Below are 26,781 nucleotides of genomic sequence, written 5' to 3'. Positions count from 1 at the left end.
TGTATATAGTGTGTATATAGTCAAGTGTGTATATAGTGTGTATATATAGTCTAGTGTGTATATAGTGTGTATAAATAGTCTAGTGTGTATAGAGTCGAGTGAGTGTGTATATAGTGTGTATATAGTGTATATAGTGTCTATAGTGTATATATAGTGTGTATATAGTGTGTATATAGTGTGTCTATAGTGTGTATATAGTGTGTATATAGTGTGTATATAGTGTGTCTATAGTGTATATAGTGTGTATATAGTGTGTATAGTGTGTCTATAGTGTATATAGTGTGTATATAGTGTGTAAAGTGTGTATAGTGTGTATATAGTGTGTCTATAGTGTATATAGTGTGTATATAGTGTGTATATAGTGTGTAAAGTCTATATATAGTGTGTATATAGTGTGTCTAGTAAGTATATAGTGTGTATATAGTGTATAGTGAGTATATAGTGAGTATATAGTGAGTATATAGTGTGTCTATAGTTTGTCTATAGTGTTTATATAGTATGTATATAGTGTGTATATAGTGTGTATATAGTGTATATAGTGTGTATATAGTGTGTCTATAGTGTGTCTATAGTGTCAATAGTGAGTATATAGTGTGTATATAGTTTATATAGTGTGTATATAGTGTGTATATATAGTGTGTATATAGGGTATATAGTGTCTATAGTGTCTATAGTGTATATAGTGTGTATATATAGTGTATATAGTGTGTATATAGTGTGTATATAGTGTGTATATAGTGTGTATATAGTGTGTATACTGTGTATATAGTGTGTATATAGTGTGTCTATAGTGTGTCTATAGTGTGTCTATAGTGTGTATAGTGTGTCTATAGTGTGTATAGTGTATATAGTGTGTGTATAGTGTATATAGTGTGTATATAGTGTGTATATAGTGTGTCTATAGTGTGTATAGTGTATATAGTGTGTATATAGTGTGTGTATAGTGTGTCTATAGTGTGTATATAGTGTCTATAGTGTCAATAGTGAGTATATAGTGTGTATATAGTGTGTATATAGTGTGTATAGTGTGTCTATAGTGTGTATATAGTGTGTATAGTGTGTATATAGTGTATATAGTGTGTGTATAGTGTGTATAGTGTGTATATAGTGTGTATATAGTGTATATAGTGTTTATATAGTGTATATAGTGTGTATATAGTGTGTATATAGTGTGTGTATAGTGTGTATATAGTGTATATAGTGTGTCTATAGTGTGTCTATAGTGTGTCTATAGTGTGTCTATAGTGTGTATATAGTTTGTATATAGTTTGTGTATAGTGTGTATATAGTGAGTATATAGTGTGTATATAGTGTGTATAGTGTGTATATAGTGAGTATAGTGTGTATATAGTGAGTATATAGTGTATATAGTGTGTGTATAGTGTGTATAGTGTGTATATAGTGTGTATAGTGTGTATATAGTGAGTATATAGTGTGTATATAGTGAGTATATAGTGTGTATAGTGTGTATAGTGTGTATATAGTGAGTATATAGTGTTTATAGTGTGTCTATAGTGTGTATAGTGTGTATATAGTTTTTATAGTGTGTATATAGTGAGTATATAGTGTGTATAGTGTGTATATAGTGAGTATATAGTGTGTATAGTGTGTATATAGTGTGTATAGTGTGTATATAGTGAGTATATAGTGTGTGTAGTTTGTATATAGTGTGTGTATAGTGTGTATAGTGTGTATATAGTGTGTATAGTGTGTGTATAGTGTGTATAGTGTGTATATTGTGAGTATATAGTGTATATTGTGAGTATATAGTGAGTATATAGTGTGTATAGCGTGTGTATAGTGTGTATAGTGAGTATATATAGTGTGTATAGTGTGTATATAGTGTATATAATGTGTCTATAGTGTGTATAGTGTGTATATAGTGAGTATATAGTGTGTATAGTGTGTATATAGTGAGTATATAGTGTATAGTGTGTATATAGTGTGTATATAGTGTATATAGTGTGTCTATAGTGTATATATAGTGTATATAGTGAGTATATATAGTGTATATAGTGTGTATAGTGTGTATATAGTGTATATTGTGAGTATATAGTGTATATAGTGTATATAGTGAGTATATAGTGTATATAGTGTATATAGTGAGTATATAGTGTATATAGTGTATATATAGTGTATATAGTGAGTATATAGTGTGTATAGTGTGTATATAGTGAGTATAGTGTGTATATAGTGTGTGTATAGTGTGTATATAGTGTATATAGTGCGTATATAGTGTGTCTATAGTGTATATATAGTGTATATAGTGAGTATATATAGTGTGTATAGTGTGTATATAATGTGTATATAGTGTATATAATGTGTATATAGTGAGTATATAGTGTATATAGTGTGTATAGTGTGTATATAGTGTATATTGTGAGTATATAGTCTATATAGTGTATATAGTGAGTATATAGTGTATATAGTGAGTATATAGTGTATATAGTGAGTATATAGTGTATATAGTGAGTATATAGTGTGTATAGTGTGTATATTGTGAGTATATAGTGTCTATAGTGTATATATAGTGAGTATATAGTGAGTATATATAGTGTGTATAGTGTGTATAGTGTCTATAGTGTGTATAGTGAGTATATAGTGTCTATAGTGAACGAGCATGTTCTCACATGGTTTGCCTTTGACCTGTCTGGGAGAGTAGCAGCTGGAAGGGATGGAGTTGAGGCTGAGGAGCGTGGCCTTAACCCCTGTACCTGGGCTGACCCCTGACTCGGCTTGCACTGCCATGGACGACAACCCTGGCAACCCGGAAGTGTTGTTGGTGAACTGGGAACATCGCAGGAAGTCAGGCCATGACGCGTTGAAGAGCTGGAGGACTGGTTCACAGCCCTCTCTGGCTGACTCACAGAAAGATTGACAGGGTAGGACTACACGTCTAGAGAGGAGAGAGAGAGAGAATAGAAAAAGAGAGAAAAGGAGAGATATATTAATCAGCTGCAGTATTGTATCCTTACAAAATATGGCGCTGACTTTATAGGACCATATAAGGAGTTATTTTAACATATAAGGCTGTAATTTAGCCAACCAAACGCATTTTAATTGAATTGAATATATATATATATATATCAACAAATTGTACAATGTGGACCCAGAGGATATCACTTAAAATGATCGTGCCCCAGGTTACATGAAGAAAAAAAAAAAACACATTGATATGGTCTATAACCAACACAGTTACAATACCAGAGCTAGTGATATGTCTTGTGAAATCCCAAGAGTAAACAGTACTTCGAGGAGCATGTTTTTCTATACAGCCATTTGTCTATGGAATAGCGTTCCCCTTTTGTGATTAATTAAGCAAAGAAAAATTAGCAATAGCTTTAAAAAGCAGGCGAAGGTTTTTTTTAAATTTGGACAAAGATGTCTAAGGGAAATCACTCCTCTACCCCTTGACTGCTGATCAGGTGTATTTATTTGAATAATCTGCAATGAAAATGTCAGAGAAGACGCTTGCCAGTTGGTCAGCGCATGCTTGGCGTGCACGTCCTGGTAATCCGCCTGGCCCCGCGGCCTTGTGAATGTTGACCTGTTTAAAAGGTCTTGCTCACATCGGCTGCGGGGAGCGTGATCACACAGTTGTCCGGAACAGCTGGTGCTCTCATGCATGCTTCAGTGTTGCTTGCCTCGAAGCAAGCACAGAAGTAATTTAGCTCGTCTGGTAGGCTCGTGTCACTGGGCAGCTCATGGCTGTCCTTCCCTTTGTAGTCCGTAATAGTTTGCAAGTTCTCAGAGCCGGTGTAGTAGGATTCAATCTTAGTCCTGTATTGACACTTTGCCTGTTTGATGGTTCATCAGAGGGCATAGCGGGATTTCTTATAAGCGTCCGGGTTCGAGTCCCGCTCCTTGAAAGCGGCAGCTCTACCCTTTAGCTCAGTGCAGATGCTGCCTGGGGAATGTACGTAAGGTCCCTGTGGGGACGACGTCATCGATGCACTTATTGATGAAGCCAGTGACTGATGTGGTGTACTACTCAATGCCATTGGATGAATCCCGGAACATGTTCCAGTCTGTGCAGCAAAACAGTCCTGTAGCTTAGCATCCGCATCATCTGACCACTTCCGTATTGAGCGAGTCACTGGTACTTCCTGCTTTAGTTTTTGCTTGTAAGCAGGAATCAGGAGGATAGAATTATGGTCAGATTTGCCAAATGGAGGGCGAGGGAGAGCTTTGTACGCGTCTCTGTGTGTTGAGTAAAGGTGGTCCAGAGTTATTTTCCCCCTCTGGTTGCACATGTGACCTGCTAGTTGAAATTAGGTCAAACGGATGTAAGTTTCCCTGCATTAAAGTTCCCGGCCACTAGGAGCGCCGCCTCTGGATGAGCATTTTCTTGTTTTACTTATGGCCTTATAGAGCTAGTTGAGTCTGGTCTTAGTGCCCAGCATCGGTTTGTGGTGGTAAATAGACAGCTACGAAAAATATAGATATGAAAACTCTCTTGGTAAATAGTGGGGTCTAAATGTCTAAAAACAGTTTTTCACTTTGTCATTATGGGGTATTGTGATGTCATTATGGTGTATTGTGATGTCATTATGGTGTATTGTGATGTCATTATGGTGTATTGTGATGTCATTATGGGGTATTGTGATGTCATTATGGTGTATTGTGATGTCATTATGGTGTATTGTGATGTCATTATGGTGTATTGTGATGTCATTATGGGGTATTGTGATGTCATTATGGTGTATTGTGATGTCATTATGGTGTATTGTGATGTCATTATGGGGTATTGTGATGTCATTATGGGGTATTGTGTGTAGGTTGATGAGGAAAAACGTTTAATTGAATCCATTTTAGAATAAGGCTGTAAAATAACAAAATGTGGAAGTCAAGGGGTCTGAATACTTTCCGAATGCCCTGTATAAAGGTTGTATTTTAACAAGAAATTTGTGGAGTGGTTGAAAAAAAACGAGTTTTAATGACTCCAACTTCAACTGTATGTCCTGGGAAATGTTCTTGTTACTTACAACCTCATGCTAATCGCATTAGCCTACGTTAGCACAACCATCCCGCTGGGGACCCACCAATCCTGAAAGAAGTTTTAACAAAGTTAACCATTTTCACTGTAGTGTCCAAAACGTCTTTCAGGCTGTCAGGCATTCCCTTGGCAGCGAGAGCCTCTCGGCGGATGCTGCAGTGGACCCAAGTGGCGTCGGGAGCAACTGCTTGCAGGCGCGTTACCACTCCACTATGTCTCCCTGTCATGGCTTTTGCACCATCAGTACAGATACCAACACATCTCGACCACCAAAGTCCATTTGATGTCACAAAAGCTGTCCAGTACTTTAAAACATATCCTCTCCTGTTGTCCTGTGTTTCCAGTGGTTTGCAGAAGAGGATGGGGGGGGGGGGTCAGAAATATTGTTGCTATTTTCACAGCCGGTATTATGAGCGCAATAGTTGGCGGTAGAGCGAAAAGGGGTTTTGATGAATAAGTAAGTTGTCGCTGTGACGAGGGATTGGCCACTCACTGGCCAATCAAGGTGTTCCATGGTTTAATACTGTGGTGGTCTCAAAGTTCCCTAGGTTAGTGAAGAAGGTTTTCTGACTTGTCATCAACTCTAATTTGGGCCGTGGAATATTCTAGTCCTGGTCCACTGTGGATTGATAGTTTATTAAATAGCATAAACTACAGTAACGAATGATAGCAACAGTAAAAAAAAAACATATTTTTTAAAACATATATATTTAAAACATCCAATGTTTACTCAATAGCAAGTTTGGATAATAAAAAATATATTACTGTTGATACTGAATTATAGGACTGAATAATAACATATAGTCCAGGACTACTGTATTATAGGACTGAATAATAACATCTAGTCCAGGACTACTGTATTATAGGACTGAATAATAACATCTAGTCCAGGACTACTGTATTATAGGACTGAATAATAACATATAGTCCAGGACTACTGTATTATAGGACTGAATAATAACATCTAGTCCAGGACTACTGTATTATAGGACTGAATAATAACATATAGTCCAGGACTACTGTATTATAGGACTGAATAATAACATCTAGTCCAGGACTACTGTATTATAGGACTGAATAATAACATCTAGTCCAGGACTACTGTATTATAGGACTGAATAATAACATATAGTCCAGGACTACTGTATTATAGGACTGAATAATAACATCTAGTCCAGGACTACTGTATTATAGGACTGAATAATAACATATAGTCCAGGACTACTGTATTATAGGACTGAATAATAACATATAGTCCAGGACTACTGTATTATAGGACTGAATAATAACATCTAGTCCAGGACTACTGTATTATAGGACTGAATAATAACATATAGTCCAGGACTACTGTATTATAGGACTGAATAATAACATCTAGTCCAGGACTACTGTATTATAGGACTGAATAATAACATCTAGTCCAGGACTACTGTATTATAGGACTGAATAATAACATCTAGTCCAGGACTACTGTATTATAGGACTGAATAATAACATCTAGTCCAGGACTACTGTATTATAGGACTGAATAATAACATCTAGTCCAGGACTACTGTATTATAGGACTGAATAATAACATATAGTCCAGGACTACTGTATTATAGGACTGAATAATAACATATAGTCCAGGACTACTGTATTATAGGACTGAATAATAACATCTAGTCCAGGACTACTGTATTATAGGACTGAATAATAACATATAGACCAGGACTACTGTATTATAGGACTGAATAATAACATCTAGTCCAGGACTACTGTATTATAGGACTGAATAATAACATATAGTCCAGGACTACTGTTGATACTGTATTATAGGACTGAATAATAACATCTAGTCCAGGACTACTGTATTATAGGACTGAATAATAACATCTAGTCCAGGACTACTGTATTATAGGACTGAATAATAACATATAGTCCAGGACTACTGTATTATAGGACTGAATAATAACATATAGTCCAGGACTACTGTATTATAGGACTGAATAATAACATATAGTCCAGGACTACTGTATTATAGGACTGAATAATAACATCTAGTCCAGGACTACTGTATTATAGGACTGAATAATAACATAGACCAGGACTACTGTATTATAGGACTGAATAATAACATATAGTCCAGGACTACTGTATTATAGGACTGAATAATAACATCTAGTCCAGGACTACTGTATTATAGGACTGAATAATAACATCTAGTCCAGGACTACTGTATTATAGGACTGAATAATAACATATAGTCCAGGACTACTGTATTATAGGACTGAATAATAACATCTAGTCCAGGACTACTGTATTATAGGACTGAATAATAACATCTAGTCCAGGACTACTGTATTATAGGACTGAATAATAACATATAGTCCAGGACTACTGTATTATAGGACTGAATAATAAGGTGTTTGGAGGAGCAGGTCTTTGGTAACAGCTCTTTGGGGATGGATACAAGCCGAATGGAGCATTGCTTTGTGAATAATGCAAAAGCCTCACCAATAGAGCATTTAGAAAGCCGTTATGGACAGGCTCCTTGGCTAATGCACGACAGACACATCGCTGTGGAACCAGCTGTCACCAGAGCAGGGTAAACCTAGCCTACTGTAACGGCTTTTACCTGTTGTTGTTCATCAAACAAACATACAGGAATATAACTTCATATCACCGGACCATGTCATCTCCCAGTCCATCTCCCAGTCCATCTCCCATTCCATCTCCCATCTCCATCTCCCAGTCCATCTCCCAGTCCATCTCCCAGTCCATCTCCCAGTCCATCTCCCAGTCCATCTCCCAGTCCATCTCCCAGTCCATCTCCCAGTCCATCTCCCAGTCCATCTCTATGGAGGGGTTCCATCTCTATGGAGGGGTTCCATCTCCCAGTCCATCTCTATGGAGGGGTTCCATCTCCCAGTCCATCTCCCAGTCCATCTCTATGGAGGGGTTCCATCTCTATGGAGGGGTTCCATCTCTATGGAGGGGTTCCATCTCTATGGAGGGGTTCCATCTCTATGGAGGGGTTCCATCTCCCAGTCCATCTCTATGGAGGGGTTCCATCTCCCAGTCCATCTCTATGGAGGGGTTCCATCTCCCAGTCCATCTCTATGGAGGGGTTCCATCTCCCAGTCCATCTCTATGGAGGGGTTCCATCTCCCAGTCCATCTCTATAGAGGGGTTCCATCTCCCAGTCCATCTCTATGGAGGGGTTCCATCTCCCAGTCCATCTCTATGGAGGGGTTCCATCTCTATGGAGGGGTTCCATCTCCCAGTCCATCTCTATGGAGGGGTTCCATCTCCCAGTCCATCTCTATGGAGGGGTTCCATCTCCCAGTCCATCTCTATGGAGGGGTTCCATCTCCCAGTCCATCTCTATGGAGGGGTTCCATCTCTATGGTTCTACATGGAGGGGTTCCATCTCTATGGTTCTACATGGAGGGGTTCCATCTCTATGGTTCTACATGGAGGGGTTCCATCTCTATGGAGGGGTTCCATCTCTATGGAGGGGTTCCATCTCTATGGAGGGGTTCCATCTCTATGGAGGGGTTCCATCTCTATGGAGGGGTTCCATCTCTATGGTTTACATGGAGGGGTTCCATCTCTATGGAGGGGTTCCATCTCTATGGTTCTACATGGAGGGGTTCCATCTCTATGGTTTACATGGAGGGGTTCCATCTCTATGGTTCTACATGGAGGGGTTCCATCTCTATGGAGGGGTTCCATCTCTATGGAGGGGTTCCATCTCTATGGTTCTACATGGAGGGGTTCCATCTCTATGGTTCTACATGGAGGGGTTCCATCTCTATGGTTTACATGGAGGGGTTCCATCTCTATGGTTTACATGGAGGGGTTCCATCTCTATGGAGGGGTTCCATCTCTATGGTTCTACATGGAGGGGTTCCATCTCTATGGTTCTACATGGAGGGGTTCCATCTCTATGGTTTACATGGAGGGGTTCCATCTCTATGGTTTACATGGAGGGGTTCCATCTCTATGGAGGGGTTCCATCTCTATGGTTCTACATGGAGGGGTTCCATCTCTATAGTCTACATGGAGGGGTTCCATCTCTATGGAGGGGTTCCATCTCTATGGAGGGGTTCCATCTCTATGGTTCTACATGGAGGGGTTCCATCTCTATGGTTCTACATGGAGGGGTTCCATCTCTATGGTTCTACATGGAGGGGTTCCATCTCTATGGTTCTACATGGAGGGGTTCCATCTCTATGGTTCTACATGGAAGGGTTTCTACGCACATCCAAATAGTATGAGGTGTTGGCTACAATAACGTAGTTAAAGGGGATGTCCAGTCACTGGGTTCGTTAATAACGTAGTTAAAGGGGATGTCCAGTCACTGGGTTCGTTAATAACGTAGTTAAAGGGGATGTCCAGTCACTGGGTTCGTTAATAACGTAGTTAAAGGGGATGTCCAGTCACTGGGTTCATTAATAACGTAGTTAAAGGGGATGTCCAGTCACTGGGTTCGTTAATAACGTAGTTAAAGGGGATGTCCAGTCACTGGGTTCGTTAATAACGTAGTTAAAGGGGATGTCCAGTCACTGGGTTCGTTAATAACGTAGTTAAAGGGGATGTCCAGTCACTGGGTTCGTTAATAACGTAGTTAAAGGGGATGTCCAGTCACTGGGTTCGTTAATAACGTAGTTAAGGGGGATGTCCAGTCACTGGGTTCGTTAATAACGTAGTTAAAGGGGATGTCCAGTCACTGGGTTCGTTAATAACGTAGTTAAAGGGGATGTCCAGTCACTGGGTTCGTTAATAACGTAGTTAAAGGGGATGTCCAGTCACTGGGTTCGTTAATAACGTAGTTAAAGGAGATGTCCAGTCACTGGGTTCGTTAATAACGTAGTTAAGGGGGATGTCCAGTCACTGGGTTCGTTAATAACGTAGTTAAAGGGGATGTCCAGTCACTGGGTTCGTTAATAAAGCTCTGCTGCTTTACTTCAAATCGTTCTCACAAATCCTTTAGTCTTCACTGCTCTGTGAATGCATTGGTCAGGACAACAACAGCAACAACAGTCTTCATTCAGAGGAGGGCGTCGGCTTGGTGTTTAATCCAATTAAAAAAGGGGACAAAAAAAAAAAAAAGATCTCTCCTTTTCTATGTGCATTATGGGTAGTGTGCTTCATGCACTGCTGCAGTCAACGGTTTTCGGTCGGTCTTAAAAGCACATATTGAAATTGGGACTTTTGGCACGTTTTTTTTTAAGGACACCCCTCAGGTATTCCCAACCCTCCCACCTCAGCGGAAGCTCATCTAAGACAGATAAATTACTAATCCTGGCGCCTCGTTTTTAAAAATAGAAAAGCAAGGGCTTGTACAGGTCGAAATTGGAAACGGAGCGTACATTTTGACAAATGCACTGGCTTAAGACCAGCCAAAACTGACCCCACAAAATGACATATAGAAGGACGTATAGAAGGACGTATAGAAGGACGTATAGAAGGTCGTATAGAAGGACGTATAGAAGGACGTATAGAAGGACGTATAGAAGGACGTATAGAAGGACGTATAGAAGGACGTATAGAAGGACGTATAGAAGGACGTATAGAAGGACGTATAGAAGGACGTATAGAAGGACGTATAGAAGGACGTATAGAAGGACGTATAGAAGGACGTATAGAAGGACGTATAGAAGGACGTATAGAAGGACGTATAGAAGGACGTATAGAAGGACGTATAGAAGGACGTATAGAAGGACGTATAGAAGGACGTATAGAAGGACGTATAGAAGGACGTATAGAAGGACGTATAGAAGGACGTATAGAAGGACGTATAGAAGGACATATAGAAGGACATATAGAAGGACATATAGAAGGACGTATAGAAGGACGTATAGAAGGACGTATAGAAGGACGTATAGAAGGACATATAGAAGGACGTATAGAAGGACGTATAGAAGGACGTATAGAAGGACGTATAGAAGGACGTATAGAAGGACGTATAGAAGGACATATAGAAGGACGTATAGAAGGACGTATAGAAGGACGTATAGAAGGACGTATAGAAGGACGTATAGAAGGACATATAGAAGGACATATAGAAGGACGTATAGAAGGACGTATAGAAGGACATATAGAAGGACGTATAGAAGGACGTATAGAAGGACGTATAGAAGGACGTATAGAAGGACGTATAGAAGGACGTATAGAAGGACATATAGAAGGACGTATAGAAGGACGTATAGAAGGACGTATAGAAGGACGTATAGAAGGACATATAGAAGGACGTATAGAAGGACATATAGAAGGACGTATAGAAGGACGTATAGAAGGACGTATAGAAGGACGTATAGAAGGACATATAGAAGGACGTATAGAAGGACATATAGAAGGACGTATAGAAGGACATATAGAAGGACGTATAGAAGGACGTATAGAAGGACGTATAGAAGGACATATAGAAGGACGTATAGAAGGACGTATAGAAGGACGTATAGAAGGACGTATAGAAGGACGTATAGAAGGACGTATAGAAGGACGTATAGAAGGACGTATAGAAGGACGTATAGAAGGACGTATAGAAGGACATATAGAAGGACGTATAGAAGGACGTATAGAAGGACGTATAGAAGGACGTATAGAAGGACGTATAGAAGGACGTATAGAAGGACATATAGATTCAGACTTAGGAAATGGACGCCTTTTCAGATGCAATTCTCAGTAGTTGGGGGAATATGGGTAATAATAATATGAATGGAGAGGGGGAGAGGGGGAGAGGGGGAGAGGGGTAATAATAATATGAATGGAGAGGGGGAGAGGGGGAGAGGGGAGAGGGGAGAGGGGTAATAATAATATGAATGGAGAGGGGGAGAGGGGGAGAGGGGAGAGGGGGAGAGGGGTAATAATATGAATGGAGAGGGGGAGAGGGGAGAGGGGGAGAGGGGGAGAGGGGTAATAATAATATGAATGGAGAGGGGGAGAGGGGGAGAGGGGGAGAGGGGGAGAGGGGTAATAATAATATGAATGGAGAGGGGGAGAGGGGGAGAGGGGGAGAGGGGGAGAGGGGGAGAGGGGGAGAGGGGTAATAGGGGTAATAGGGATGTTTTCAAATTTAACCCCAACATCTTTGTCGTTCAACATTTTTTTTTTTGTTGGAAAGACTTCCTGTTTCAACTCCTCCCCTTTCATTATTTACTAGAATAAAAACATAACATACAAATAACAACACAGGAATGAATAGGAGAAGTACCAACACACACACTACCCCCCCCCCATCCCCTACCTGGGTTGTCCGTGGCGCTGAGCGATGCATTCTGGTAGTGCAAGCGTGCAGCCGAACAGCATGATGTGTCTGTAGCAGCCGAGACGGTGTAAATAGGAGAAGAAGTTAAGGAACATGTCAACCTCCGAGGACCTCACCACCGCGAGCCCCGGGGACTGAGACGTCTGGTTATAGGGAAGCATGGTGCACTGGGCTTCTGAGATCAGGACACAGTCTGCAGGGGGGTTGGAGAGAGAGGGGGGGAGGAGAGGAGAGAGGGGGAGAGAAAGGAGAGAGGGGGAGAGAGAGGAGAGGGGGAGAGGAGAGGAGAAAGGGGGAGAGAGGAGAAAAGGAGAGAGAAGGGAGAAAGAAAGGGGAAGAGAGAAAGAAAAGAGAAAAGAAAGGGGAGAGGAGAGAGGGAGAGAGGAAAGGGGGAGAGAGAGAGGAGAAAGGGGAGAGAAAAGAGAGAGGAGAAAGGGGGAGAGGAGAGAGGAAGAGAAAGAGAAGCGAGGGAGAGAAGAGAGAGAGGGGGAGAGAGAGAGGAGAAAGGGGGAGAGAGGAGAGAGGGGGAGAGAGAGCAGAGAGGGGGAGAGGAGAGGGAGGGGAGAGAGAGAGGAGAGAGGGGGAGAGAGAGAGTCGTTAGAACATAACGCTAATAGATAATACCGTTGATAAAAACCATTAATTTATCAGATGATTAGATCCAAAGAGACTGCCAGCAGGAGTCAAACCCAGGGTCCTGCCGCTAACCTACACAGGACAACTGTGGTCTAGTACCAGACCCCTCTCTCTCTCCAGACCCCTCTCTCTGTCCAGACCCCTCTCTCTCTCCAGACCCCTCTCTCTCTCCAGACCCCTCTCTCTCTCTCCAGACCCCTCTCTCTCTCCAGACCCCTCTCTCTCTCTCCAGACCCCTCTCTCTCTCCAGACCCCTCTCTCTCTCTCCAGACCCCTCTCTCTCTCCAGACCCCTCTCTCTCTCCAGACCCCTCTCTCTCTCTCCAGACCCCTCTCTCTCTCCAGACCCCTCTCTCTCTCCAGACCCCTCTCTCTCTCTCCAGACCCCTCTCTCTCTCCAGACCCCTCTCTCTCTCTCCAGACCCCTCTCTCTCTCCAGACCCCTCTCTCTCTCCAGACCCCTCTCTCTCTCAGACCCCTCTCTCTCTCTCCAGACCCCTCTCTCTCTCTCCAGACCCCTCTCTCTCTCCAGACCCCTCTCTCTCTCCAGACCCCTCTCTCTCTCTCCAGACCCCTCTCTCTCTCCAGACCCCTCTCTCTCTCCAGACCCCTCTCTCTCTCCAGACCCCTCTCTCTCTCTCAGACCCCTCTCTCTCTCTCCAGACCCCTCTCTCTCTCTCCAGACCCCTCTCTCTCTCTCCAGACCCCTCTCTCTCTCTCCAGACCCCTCTCTCTCTCCAGACCCCTCTCTCTCTCTCAGACCCCTCTCTCTCTCCAGACCCCTCTCTCTCTCTCCAGACCCCTCTCTCTCTCCAGACCCCTCTCTCTCTCTGTCCAGACCCCTCTCTCTCTCTCCAGACCCCTCTCTCTCTCTCCAGACCCCTCTCTCTCTCCAGACCCCTCTCTCTCTCCAGACCTCTCTCTCTCTCTCCAGACCCCTCTCTCTCTGTCCAGACCCCTCTCTCTCTCCAGACCTCTCTCTCTCTCCAGACCCCTCTCTCTCTCCAGACCCCTCTCTCTGTCTCCAGACCCCTCTCTAGCTGTCCAGACCCCTCTCTAGCTGTCCAGACCCCTCTCTCTCTCCAGACCTCTCTCTCTCTCCAGACCTCTCTCTCTCTCCAGACCCCTCTCTCTGCCCAGACCCCTCTCTAATTAGCCATAGTCAGGTGAAAGAGAGAGGAGAGAGAGAGGAGGATGGAAGAGGACTTCTGGATAATGGTTCACGGACATCGTGTTTTTAGTCCTCTCCGTCTCTCATTCCCCCTGCTCACAGAGAGAGAAGAATATTCCAGAGATGTCCTGAATGATTTATGGTTACGGCCTGTCCCTCCCTCCTGGAGTGCTTCAGAATTCAGCCCGTCGTCTCCACGATGGTAGAGGACGCAGACAGCACACACACACACACACACACACACACACACACACACACACACACACACACACACACACACACACACACACACACACACACACACACACACACACACACACACACACACACACACACAACAGAGAGAGACTGCTTATAATGTGATTGACCTCTGAAGGTAGAAGCCCATAAATGTACAAAGTATAACTGATAGAGAGACAGAGATACATACCAATTAGGATCTGGCTAAAAATACTTTAATCAGTTATAGAAACCATTGCCCTTTATGGTTGTGAGGTCTGGGATCCGCTCACCAACCAAGAATTCACTAAATGGGACAAACACCAAACAGCATGTAGAATTCTGCAAAAAATATCCTCTGTGTGCAATGTAAAACACCAAATAATGCAGAGCAGAATTAGGCCGATACCCGCTAATGATCAAAATCCAGAAAAGAGCTGTTAAATTCTACAACCACCTAAAAGGAAGCGATTTCCAAACCTTCCATAACAAAGCCATCACCTACAGAGAGATGAACCTGGAGAAGAGTCCCCTAAGCAAGCTGGTCCCGGGGCTCTGTTCACAAACACAAACAGACCCCACAGAGCCCCAGGACAGCAACACAAACAGACCCCACAGAGCCCCAGGACAGCAACACAAACAGACCCCACAGAGCCCCAGGACAGCAACACAAACAGACCTCACAGAGCCCCAGGACAGCAACACAAACAGACCCCACAGAGCCCCAGGACAGCAACACAAACAGACCCCACAGAGCCCCAGGACAGCAACACAAACAGACCCCACAGAGCCCCAGGACAGCAACACAAACAGACCCCACAGAGCCCCAGGACAGCAACACAAACAGACCCCACAGAGCCCCAGGACAGCAACACAAACAGACCCCACAGAGCCCCAGGACAGCAACACAAACAGACCCCACAGAGCCCCAGGACAGCAACACAAACAGACCCCACAGAGCCCCAGGACAGCAACACAAACAGACCCCACAGAGCCCCAGGACAGCAACACAAACAGACCCCACAGAGCCCCAGGACAGCAACACAAATAGACCCCACAGAGCCCCAGGACAGCAACACAAACAGACCCCACAGAGCCCCAGGACAGCAACACAAACAGACCCCACAGAGCCCCAGGACAGCAACACAAACAGACCCCACAGAGCCCCAGGACAGCAACACAATTAGACCAAATCATGAGGGAAAAAAAAATAAAAAATTGCTCCTTTGCACCCCATTATTTCTATTTCTACTTTGCACTTTCTTCCACTACAAATCTACCATTCCAGTGTTTTACTTGCTATATTGTATTTACTTCGCCACCATGGCCTATTTATTGCCTTTACCTCCCTTATCTCACCTCATTTGCTCACATTGTATATAGACTTATTTCTCTACTGTATTATTGACTGTATGTTTGTTTTATTCCATGTGTAACTCTGTGTTGTTGTATGTTGTCGAACTGCTTTGCTTTATCTTGGCCCAGGTCGCAATTGTATATGAGAACTTGTTCTCAACTAGCCTAACCTGGTTAAATAAAGGACTTGTTCTCAACTAGCATACCTGGTTAAATAAAGGACTTGTTCTCAACTAGCCTACCTGGTTAAATAAAGGACTTGTTCTCAACTAGCCTAACCTGGTTAAATAAAGGACTTGTTCTCAACTAGCCTACCTGGTTAAATAAAGGACTTGTTCTCAACTAGCCTACCTGGTTAAATAAAGGACTTGTTCTCAACTTGCCTACCTGGTTAAATAAAGGACTTGTTCTCAACTAGCCTACCTGGTTAAATAAAGGACTTGTTCTCAACTAGCCTAACCTGGTTAAATAGAGGACTTGTTCTCAACTAGCCTACCTGGTTAAATAAAGGACTTGTTCTCAACTAGCCTAACCTGGTTAAATAAAGGACTTGTTCTCAACTATGTGTCCTCCTGTCTCAACCTGAGGGACAGCCAGATATGTGTCCTCCTTCCTCATCCTGAGGGACAGCCAGATATGTCCTCCTGCCACAACCTGAGGGACAGACAGATATGTCCTCCTGCCACAACCTGAGGGACAGACAGATGTGTCCTCCTGCCACAACCTGAGGGACAGACAGATATGTGTCCTCCTGCCACAACCTGAGGGACAGACAGATATGTGTCCTCCTGCCACAACCTGAGGGACAGCCAGATATGTCCTCCTTCCACAACCTGAGGGACAGCCAGATATGTCCTCCTGCCACAACCTGAGGGACAGACAGATATGTGTCCTCCTGCCACAACCTGAGGGACAGCCAGATATGTTCCTCCTGCCACAACCTGAGGGACAGACAGATATGTGTCCTCCTTCCACAACCTGAGGGACAGACAGATATGTGTCCTCCTGCCTCAACCTGAGGGACAGACAGATATTGTCCTCCTGCCACAACCTGAGGGACAGACAGATATGTCCTCCTGCCACAACCTGAGGGACAGACAGATATGTCCTCCTGCCTCAACCTGAGGGACAGCCAGATATGTCCTCCTGTCTCAACCTGAGGGACAGACAGATATGTCCTCCTGTCTCAACCTGAGGGACAGACAGATATGTGTCCTCCTGTCTCAACCTGAGGGACAGACAGATATGTCCTCCTGTCTCAACCTGAGGGACAGACAGATATGTGTCCTCCTGTCTCAACCTGAGGGACAGACAGATATGTGTCCTCCTGCCACAACCTGAGGGACAGACAGATATGTGTCCTCCTGCCACAACCTGAGGGACAGATAGATATGTGTCCTCCTGCCACAACCTGAGGGACAGACAGATATGTGTCCTCCTGTCTCAACCTGAGGGACAGCCAGTGAAAAGTGCAATGTAATGTGGATAATATTTCCCATGTAGTTTTGTTTTGTCTTTCATACCATGTGTCTTTCTCAGTCATGTTGACACTGGTCTACTACCGTCGCTTTAATGTATTGTTGTTCTGATTAATATTGTTGTTGTAGTTGCTGTTAATCCCATTTCCACTACTACTACTACTATTATTATTGCTGTTGGTCACACCATTTTTGTTATACGTATCCTTTGACAATATAAGTAATTTAACTTTCCATGTCAATAAAAGTCTATTGAATTGAATGAGAGAGAGAGAGAGAGAGAGAGAGAGAGACAGAGAGAGCGAGAGACAGAGAGAGACAGAGAGAGCGAGAGACAGAGAGAGAGAGAGAGAGAGAGAGAACAGAGAGAGAGACAGAGAGAGAGAGAGGCGGGGTCTTACCCTGGTCGGAGGCGGGACTCAAAGGATCTTGGGTGGTGCCGATTGGCCAGGAGGTGCCCAGTGACGTCATAGAGGTCACCCAATCACGAGGGTCTGTGTGAACCATGGCGGGAGGAGTTGTAGAAGAGAAGTATGAAGAGGATGAGGAGGATGAAGAAGAGGAAGAGCGTGTGACAGTAGTAATATCAGTGTGTGGAATATAGCGAGTTCCAGTTGGGTCGAGGTTGTGTTTACTGTCGGGTCGATCTGAGGTCGTGGTCACGGTGCCGGCAGGTCCGGTCACATTAGGGTTAACGGGAGAGGTCCCGATGGCGGTGAACGGAGTGTCCGTGGAGAGAGGGAACGCCGTGCCGAAGAGGGGGTTCGACTCTCCTCCCGAAAAGAAAACATTGCCAAAGATTCCTGAAACACAACACACACAGGAGGAATCTTATAGCCTGGAGATGATTAATCAATACTATATACTGAAGAGATAGATGTTCTGATAACAGATGACTAATCAATACTATAGGGTCTCAGTGGCGACCCGTCATTCAGGGCAGGTGTCACCAGCAAAGCACCCCCCACTCCATCACACCTCCTCCTCCATGCTTCACGGTGGGAACCACACATGCTGAGATCATCCATCCGTTCACCTACTCTGCATCTCACAAAGACACGGCGGTTTGAAACAAAAATCTCAAATTGGGACTCATCAGACCAAAAGGACAGATTTCCACCGGTCTAATGTCCATTGCTCGTGTTTCTTGTCCCAAGCAAGTCTCTACTTATTATTGGTGCCCTTTAGTAGTGGCTGACTTGCCAAGTTAAATAAATGTTAGATAAAGGTTAAATAAAGGTTAAATAAAGGTTAAATAAAATAAATAAATACATGGTCAGAGAGAAGTGGAGAGATAAACGCTGTGACGGTCGGAGAGAAGTGGAGAGAAGTGGAGAGATAAACGCTGTGACGGTCGGGAGAAGTGGAGAGATAAACGCTGTGACGGTCGGAGAGAAGTGGAGAGATTCTCGTTGTGACGGTCGGAGAGAAGTGGAGAGATAAACGCTGTGACGGTCAGAGAGAAGTGGAGAGATAAACGCTGTGACGGTCAGAGAGAAGTGGAGAGAAGTGGAGAGATAAACGCTGTGACGGTCAGGGAGAAGTGGAGAGATAAACGCTGTGACGGTCAGAGAGAAGTGGAGAGATAAACGCTGTGACGGTCAGAGAGAAGTGGAGAGATAAACGCTGTGACGGTCAGAGAGAAGTGGAGAGATAAACGCTGTGACGGTCAGAGAGAAGTGGAGAGATAAACGCTGTGACGGTCAGAGAGAAGTGGAGAGATTCTCGTTGTGACGGTCAGAGAGAAGTGGAGAGATAAACGTCGTGACGGTCAGAGAGAAGTGGAGAGATAAACGCTGTGACGGTCAGAGAGAAGTGGAGAGATTCTCGTTGTGACGGTCAGAGAGAAGTGGAGAGATAAACGCTGTGACGGTCAGAGAGAAGTGGAGAGATAAACGCTGTGACGGTCAGAGAGAAGTGGAGAGATAAACGCTGTGACGGTCGGAGAGAAGTGGAGAGATTCTCGTTGTGACGGTCAAAGAGAAGTGGAGAGATTAACGCTGTGACGGTCAGAGAGAAGTGGAGAGATTCTCGTTGTGACGGTCAGAGAGAAGTGGAGAGATAAACGCTGTGACGGTCAGAGAGAAGTGGAGAGATTCTCGTTGTGACGGTCAGAGAGAAGTGGAGAGATAAACGCTGTGACGGTCAGAGAGAAGTGGAGAGATAAACGCTGTGACGGTCAGAGAGAAGTGGAGAGATAAACGCTGTGACGGTCAGAGAGAAGTGGAGAGATAAACGCTGTGACGGTCAGAGAGAAGTGGAGAGATAAACGCTGTGACGGTCAGAGAGAAGTGGAGAGATAAACGCTGTGACGGTCAGAGAGAAGTGGAGAGATAAACGCTGTGACGGTCAGAGAGAAGTGGAGAGATAAACGCTGTGACGGTCAGGGAGAAGTGGAGAGATAAACGCTGTGACGGTCAGAGAGAAGTGGAGAGATAAACGCTGTGACGGTCAGAGAGAAGTGGAGAGATTCTCGTTGTGACGGTCAGAGAGAAGTGGAGAGATAAACGTCGTGACGGTCAGAGAGAAGTGGAGAGATAAACGCTGTGACGGTCAGAGAGAAGTGGAGAGATAAACGCTGTGACGGTCAGAGAGAAGTGGAGAGATAAACGCTGTGACGGTCAGAGAGAAGTGGAGAGATAAACGCTGTGACGGTCAGAGAGAAGTGGAGAGATAAACGCTGTGACGGTCAGAGAGAAGTGGAGAGATAAACACTGTGACGGTCAGAGAGAAGTGGAGAGATAAACGCTGTGACGGTCAGAGATAAACGCTGTGACGGTCAGAGAGAAGTGGAGAGATAAACGCTGTGACGGTCAGGGAGAAGTGGAGAGATAAACGCTGTGACGGTCAGAGATAAACGCTGTGACGGTCAGGGAGAAGTGGAGAGATAAACGCTGTGACGGTCAGGGAGAAGTGGAGAGATAAACGCTGTGACGGTCAGGGAGAAGTGGAGAGATAAACGCTGTGACGGTCAGGGAGAAGTGGAGAGATAAACGCTGTGACGGTCAGAGAGAAGTGGAGAGATAAACGCTGTGACGGTCAGAGAGAAGTGGAATAATGTATATATACTGCTCAAAAAAATAAAGGGAACACTTAAACAACACAATGTAACTCCAAGTCAATCACACTTCTGCGAAATCAAACTGTCCACTTAGGAAGCAACACTGATTGACAATACATTTCACATGCTGTTGTGCAAATGGAATAGACAACAGGTGGAAATTATAGGCAATTAGCAAGACACCCCCAATAAAGGAGTGGTTCTGCAGGTGGTGACCACAGACCACTTCTCAGTTCCTATGCTTCCTGGCTGATGTTTTGGTCACTTTTGAATGCTGGCGGTGCTTTCACTCTAGTGGTAGCATGAGACGGAGTCTACAACCCACACAAGTGGCTCAGGTACTGCAGCTCATCCAGGATGGCACATCAATGCGAGCTGTGACAAGAAGGTTTACTGTGTCTGTCAGCGTAGTGTCCAGAGCATGGAGGCGCTACCAGGAGACAAGCCACTACATCAGGAGACGTGGAGGAGGCCGTAGGAGGGCAACAACCCTGCAGCAGGACCGCTACCTCCGCCTTTGTGCAAGAAGGACTGGAGGAGCACTGCCAGAGCCCTGCAAAATGACCTCCAGCAGGCCACAAATGTGCATGTGTCTGCTCAAACGGTCAGAAACAGACTCAATGAGGGTAGTATGAGGGCCCGACGTCCACAGGTGGGGGTTGTGCTTACAGCCCAACACTGTGCAGGACGTTTGGCATTTGCCAGAGAACACCAAGATTGGCAAATTCGCCACTGGCGCCCTGTGCTCGTCACAGATGAAAGCAGGTTCACACAGCACGTGACAGACGTGACAGAGTCTGGAGACGCCGTGGAGAACGTTCTGCTGCCTGCAACATCCTCCAGCATGACCGGTTTGGCGGTGGGTCAGTCATGGTGTGGGGTGGCATTTCTTTGGGGGGCCGCACAGCCCTCCATCTGCTCGCCAGAGGTAGCCTGACTGCCATTAGGTACCGAGATGAGATCCTCAGACCCCTTGTGAGACCATATGCTGGTGCGGTTGGCCCTGGGTTCCTCCTAATGCAAGACAATGCTAGACCTCATGTGGCTGGAGTGTGTCAGCAGTTCCTGCAAGAGGAAGGCATTGATGCTATGGACTGGCCCGCCCGTTCCCCAGACCTGAATCCAATTGAGCACATCTGGGACATCATGTCTCGCTCCATCCACCAACGCCACGTTGCACCACAGACTGTCCAGGAGTTGGCGGATGCTTTAGTCCAGGTCTGGGAGGAGATCCCTCAGGAGACCATCCGCCACCTCATCAGGAGCATGCCCAGGCGTTGTAGGGAGGTCATACAGGCACGTGGAGGCCACACACACTACTGAGCCTCATTTTGACTTGTTTTAAGGACATTACATCAAAGTTGGATCCGCCTGTAGTGTGGTTTTCCACTTTAATTTTGAGTGTGACTCCAAATCCAGACCTCCATGGGTTGATAAATTGGATTTCCATTGATTATTTTTGTGTGATTTTGTTGTCAGCACATTGAACTATGCAAAGAAAAAAGTATTTAATAAGATGATTTCATTCATTCAGATCTAGGATGTGTTGTTTAAGTGTTCCCTTTATTTTTTTGAGCAGTATATATTAATAAGGGAGAGTGATCAGAGAAACGGACAACAGACGCAGCCTACTAGATAACCAATGGGTGGACACAGGAAACAGAGACAGCTGGACAGGAAGGAGGAGAAGACCACTGAAATTACCAGATGCGTGCTCGTGTGCGTGTCCAGCTGTGTGTGTGTCCGTGTGTCCGTGTGTGTGTGCGCGCGTGTGTGTGTGTACCTGAGAAGGCCAGTAGAACCAGCAGTAGACAGGTTAGCAGACTGATAACAGGAACGAGGATGAGGAGGATGAGACGAATGTAGTTCTTCGACGAGGTCATCTTCTGAGGACACACTTCACCCATGGTGATGACCTCATCAGCAACCTGGGGAGACAGAGAGAGAGGGCAGACAGAGAGAGGAGAGAGAGGGGAGAGGGGAGAGAGAGAGGAGACAGAGAGAGAGAGGGAGGAGAGAGAGGGGAGAGGGGAGAGAGAGAGGAGAGAGAGGGGAGAGAGAGAGAGGGGAGACGGAGAGAGAGAGAGGGGAGAGGGGAGACAGAGAGAGGGAGAGAGAGGGGAGAGGGGAGAGAGAGAGGAGACAGAGAGAGAGAGGGAGGAGAGAGAGGGGAGAGGGGAGAGAGAGAGGAGAGAGAGGAGGGAGAGAGAGAGAGGGGAGAGGGGAGACAGAGAGAGGAGAGAGAGGGGAGAGAGAGAGAGGGGAGAGGGGAGACAGAGAGAGGAGAGAGAGAGGGGAGAGGGGAGACAGAGAGAGGAGAGAGAGGGGAGAGGGGAGAGAGAGAGGAGAGAGAGAGAGAGAGGGAGGAGAGAGAGGGGAGAGGGGAGAGAGAGAGGAGAGAGAGGGGAGAGAGAGAGAGGGGAGAGGGGAGACAGAGAGAGGAGAGAGAGGAGAGAGAGACACAGAGAGACCGAGACAGGAGACCGTTACTAACAGACAGGTCAGCTGGTAGAATATTGTGTTTTTAAAGGTCCCATGGTTGTTAGAAGAGACTTTGAGACGCTCTCACCCTCAACATTCACAATAATGAGTTTACCAGGAGTGGGAGAGACGGGACATTCCCGCTTCTAGGTTTGGCGACAAATGACAGAGCCATACAGACTCTATTTATATATATACATATCTTCTCTCTACAGGGTCCTAGTGCATAACAGCGCGCAACAAAAAAAAAACTCAGTCCATCTTCCCAGAAAACAAATGAAAATGACCGTTTATTCATACATACATACACTACAAGCGCGTCGTCAATAAGCTTACCACTTCACATATGCCGTCACCTCTTCCTGTTCACATTGGACCGGCCGTTCCAGAGTTGATCATTTCGCTCTGATCCAACTGGATGTAACGGAACAGAACGGAGCTCTAACGTAACCCAGAGAGGAGTAACGGAACAGAACGGAGCTCTAACGTAACCCAGAGAGGAGTAACGGAACAGAACGGCGCTCTAACGTAACCCAGAGAGGAGTAACGGAACAGAACGGAGCTCTAACGTAAACCAGAGAGGAGTAACGGAACAGAACGGAGCTCTAACGTAACCCAGAGAGGAGTAACGGAACAGAACGGAGCTCTAACGTAACCCAGAGAGGAGTAACGGAACGGAGCTCTAACGTAACCCAGAGAGGAGTAACGGAACAGAACGGCGCTCTAACGTAACCCAGAGAGGAGTAACAGAACGGAGCTCTAACGTAACCCAGAGAGGAGTAACGGAACAGAACGGCGCTCTAACGTAACCCAGAGAGGAGTAACGGAACAGAACGGCGCTCTAACGTAACCCAGAGAGGAGTAACGGAACAGAACGGAGCTCTAACGTAACCCAGAGAGGAGTAACGGAACAGAACGGAGCTCTAACGTAACCCAGAGAGGAGTAACGGAACAGAACGGAGCTCTAACGTAACCCAGAGAGGAGTAACGGAACAGAACGGCGCTCTAACGTAACCCAGAGAGGAGTAACAGAACGGAGCTCTAACGTAACCCAGAGAGGAGTAACGGAACAGAACGGAGCTCTAACGTAACCCAGAGAGGAGTAACGGAACAGAACGGCGCTCTAACGTAACCCAGAGAGGAGTAACGGAACAGAACGGCGCTCTAACGTAACCCAGAGAGGAGTAACGGAACAGAACGGCGCTCTAACGTAACCCAGAGAGGAGTAACGGAACAGAACGGCGCTCTAACGTAACCCAGAGAGGAGTAACGGAACAGAACGGCGCTCTAACGTAACCCAGAGAGGAGTAACAGAACGGAGCTCTAACGTAACCCAGAGAGGAGTAACGGAACAGAACGGAGCTCTAACGTAACCCAGAGAGGAGTAACGGAACAGAACGGCGCTCTAACGTAACCCAGAGAGGAGTAACAGAACGGAGCTCTAACGTAACCCAGAGAGGAGTAACGGAACAGAACGGGCGCTCTAACGTAACCCAGAGAGGAGTAACGGAACAGAACGGAGCTCTAACGTAACCCAGAGAGGAGTAACGGAACAGAACGGAGCTCTAACGTAACCCAGAGAGGAGTAACGGAACAGAACGGCGCTCTAACGTAACCCAGAGAGGAGTAACGGAACAGAACGGAGCTCTAACGTAACCCAGAGAGGAGTAACGGAACAGAACGGAGCTCTAACGTAACCCAGAGAGGAGTAACGGAACAGAACGGAGCTCTAACGTATCCCAGAGAGGAGTAACGTAACAGAACGGAGCTCTAACGTAACCCAGAGAGGAGTAACGGAACGGAGCTCTAACGTAACCCAGAGAGGAGTAACAGAACGGAGCTCTAACGTAACCCAGAGAGGAGTAACGGAACAGAACGGCGCTCTAACGTAACCCAGAGAGGAGTAACGGAACAGAACGGAGCTCTAACGTAACCCAGAGAGGAGTAACGGAACAGAACGGAGCTCTAACGTAACCCAGAGAGGAGTAACGGAACAGAACGGAGCTCTAACGTAACCCAGAGAGGAGCAACGGAACAGAACGGAGCTCTAACGTAACCCAGAGAGGAGTAACGGAACAGAACGGGCGCTCTAACGTAACCCAGAGAGGAGTAACGGAACAGAACGGAGCTCTAACGTAACCCAGAGAGGAGTAACAGAACAGAACGGAGCTCTAACGTAACCCAGAGAGGAGTAACGGGAACAGAACGGGCGCTCTAACGTAACCCAGAGAGGAGTAACAGAACGGAGCTCTAACGTAACCCAGAGAGGAGTAACGGAACAGAACGGAGCTCTAACGTTCCCCAGAGAGGAGTAACGGAACAGAACGGCGCTCTAACGTAAACCAGAGAGGAGTAACGGAACAGAACGGAGCTCTAACGTAACCCAGAGAGGAGTAACGGAACAGAACGGAGCTCTAACGTAACCCAGAGAGGAGTAACGGAACAGAACGGAGCTCTAACGTAACCCAGAGAGGAGTAACGGAACAGAACGGCGGTAGTCGTGGGGAATCCTTTCCTTCCAGGTAAGTTACGAGGCGGGGGATGAGGTCTCTGGTGCCCGTTTTTTTCCCCACTAACAGAAGCAGCACTTGGACTAAGCGTCAGCTCCAGCCCTTATGTGTGTGTGTGTGTGTGTGGGGGGGGGAGGAGGGGGGGTATTTTTAACTGCGAGGTATTTTTCGCTTCAGACTTTCCGTTCAGCCAGCCGCACAGCCGCGTGCCCCCGGTGCAGGACGGGGGAATCTGAACTCTCCACTCAAGAGAAAGACGTTTATTTTTAGAGCGAGAGAGACAGAGAGAGAGAGGAGAGACAGAGAGAGAGACAGAGAGAGAGAGAGGAACGAGAGACAGAGAGAGAGACAGAGAGAGAGGAGAGAGACAAAGAGAGAGAGAGAGAGAGAGAGAGAGAGAGAAAGAGAGAGAGAGGGGAGAGAGAAAGAGAGAGAGAGGGGAGAGAAAGTGTGACTGTGTTTTGTGTCTTCCACACGTTGGAGCGCGAGTGGTGGAAACGCGACGAGCCCGGTGCGTCGCTGGAGGAGAAGAGGAGACGGTTTCACACCTCGTGCGCTTTAAATAGGGAGCCGCGCAGCTGGGCGCACTTACCTGCAGGCCCCGTTAACCGGTCAGACCGGAAGAGATCCGTTGGATTAAACAAATCTCCTGGTGGGAACTAACCGAATCAGACAGTGGGAATGTGAACCAGCCGTCTGTGAAGAATGTGGGCATTCTTTCTAGCCTATAAAAGTTGTGTTGTTTTTGTGTGTGTGTGTGTTGTTTTTGGCTAAAGTTTCTCCAGAGATATTCTCACTACAATTTAATAACAGCTAAAATGAAATATATAATTTATATCATAGGACTAAAGCCATTAGGTTTACATAACCGGTACAGATCGAAAAATAAATGGCATTTAGGAGAAAAATTATGTTCTCTAATAGCCACTCAAATATTTCGAGAGCAGAAGAGAGACAGGACGAACGGGAATATTCAGCAAGATCGAACGAACAAGGGAGCGAAGAAGTGAAAAATCTAGGAAAAGGAGAGGTGAGTTTCTTACCCCGGTGCCGCTGAACGTGACGTGAGATGGTAACATGATGCTTGTTCGCCTCTCGCTGCCTCGCTCTTTAACCTCACCTCACACACTCATCGCTGTCCCGTACGGTAGACGCTAAATCTCCGGTAGCCCAGCGCTGCTCTGGGAGACTCCAGGCAGAACCTCTAGAGCGCTATCATTACCCAGGACTCCTCCCACTAACACACACACACACACACACACACACACACACACACCCTCCCTCCCTGACTCTCTCTCTCTGCCGACTCCCTGACTTTCTCTCTCCCCGTCTCTCTCGCTCTCCCTGACTCTCTCTCTCTCTCTTACTCCCTCTCCCAGACTCCCTGACTTTCTCTCTCACTCTCCCCGTCTCTCTCACTCTCCCCGTCTCTCTCGCTCTCCCTGACTCTCTCTCTCTCCCCCGTCTCTCTCCTCCCTGACTCTCTCTCTCTCCCCCGTCTCTCTCTCCTCCCTGACTCTCTCTCTCCCTCTCTCTCTCGTCTCTCTCTCCTCCCTGACTCTCTCTCTCCCTCTCTCTCTCGTCTCTCTCTCCTCCCTGACTCTCTCTCTCCCTCTCTC

The 26,781-nt window shown here is 45.8% G+C and overlaps 1 protein-coding gene across 1 annotated transcript in view; it reads right to left on the bottom strand.

The window, feature by feature from the left end:
• The window catches only part of corin (corin, serine peptidase), an 89,303-nt gene extending 62,915 nt beyond the window's left edge, over positions 1 to 26,388 (bottom strand). Inside the window, exons 1-5 of the mRNA XM_045721373.1 lie at positions 26,206 to 26,388; positions 21,955 to 22,099; positions 17,512 to 17,913; positions 12,231 to 12,444; positions 2,631 to 2,896 (exon numbers count right to left, since the gene is read on the bottom strand). Coding sequence (XP_045577329.1) covers positions 2,631 to 2,896; positions 12,231 to 12,444; positions 17,512 to 17,913; positions 21,955 to 22,099; positions 26,206 to 26,241 — 1,063 coding nt within the window. The 5' untranslated portion in view covers positions 26,242 to 26,388. The remainder of the gene's footprint in view (positions 1 to 2,630; positions 2,897 to 12,230; positions 12,445 to 17,511; positions 17,914 to 21,954; positions 22,100 to 26,205) is intronic.
• Between the last annotated feature and the right edge of the window lie 393 nt (positions 26,389 to 26,781).

This window comes from Salmo salar, chromosome ssa07 (genome assembly GCF_905237065.1).
Source record: "Salmo salar chromosome ssa07, Ssal_v3.1, whole genome shotgun sequence".
Classification (NCBI taxonomy): domain Eukaryota; kingdom Metazoa; phylum Chordata; class Actinopteri; order Salmoniformes; family Salmonidae; genus Salmo; species Salmo salar.
Note: the sequence above shows the minus strand (reverse complement) of the source record. Positions and strands in the feature narration are given on the sequence as shown.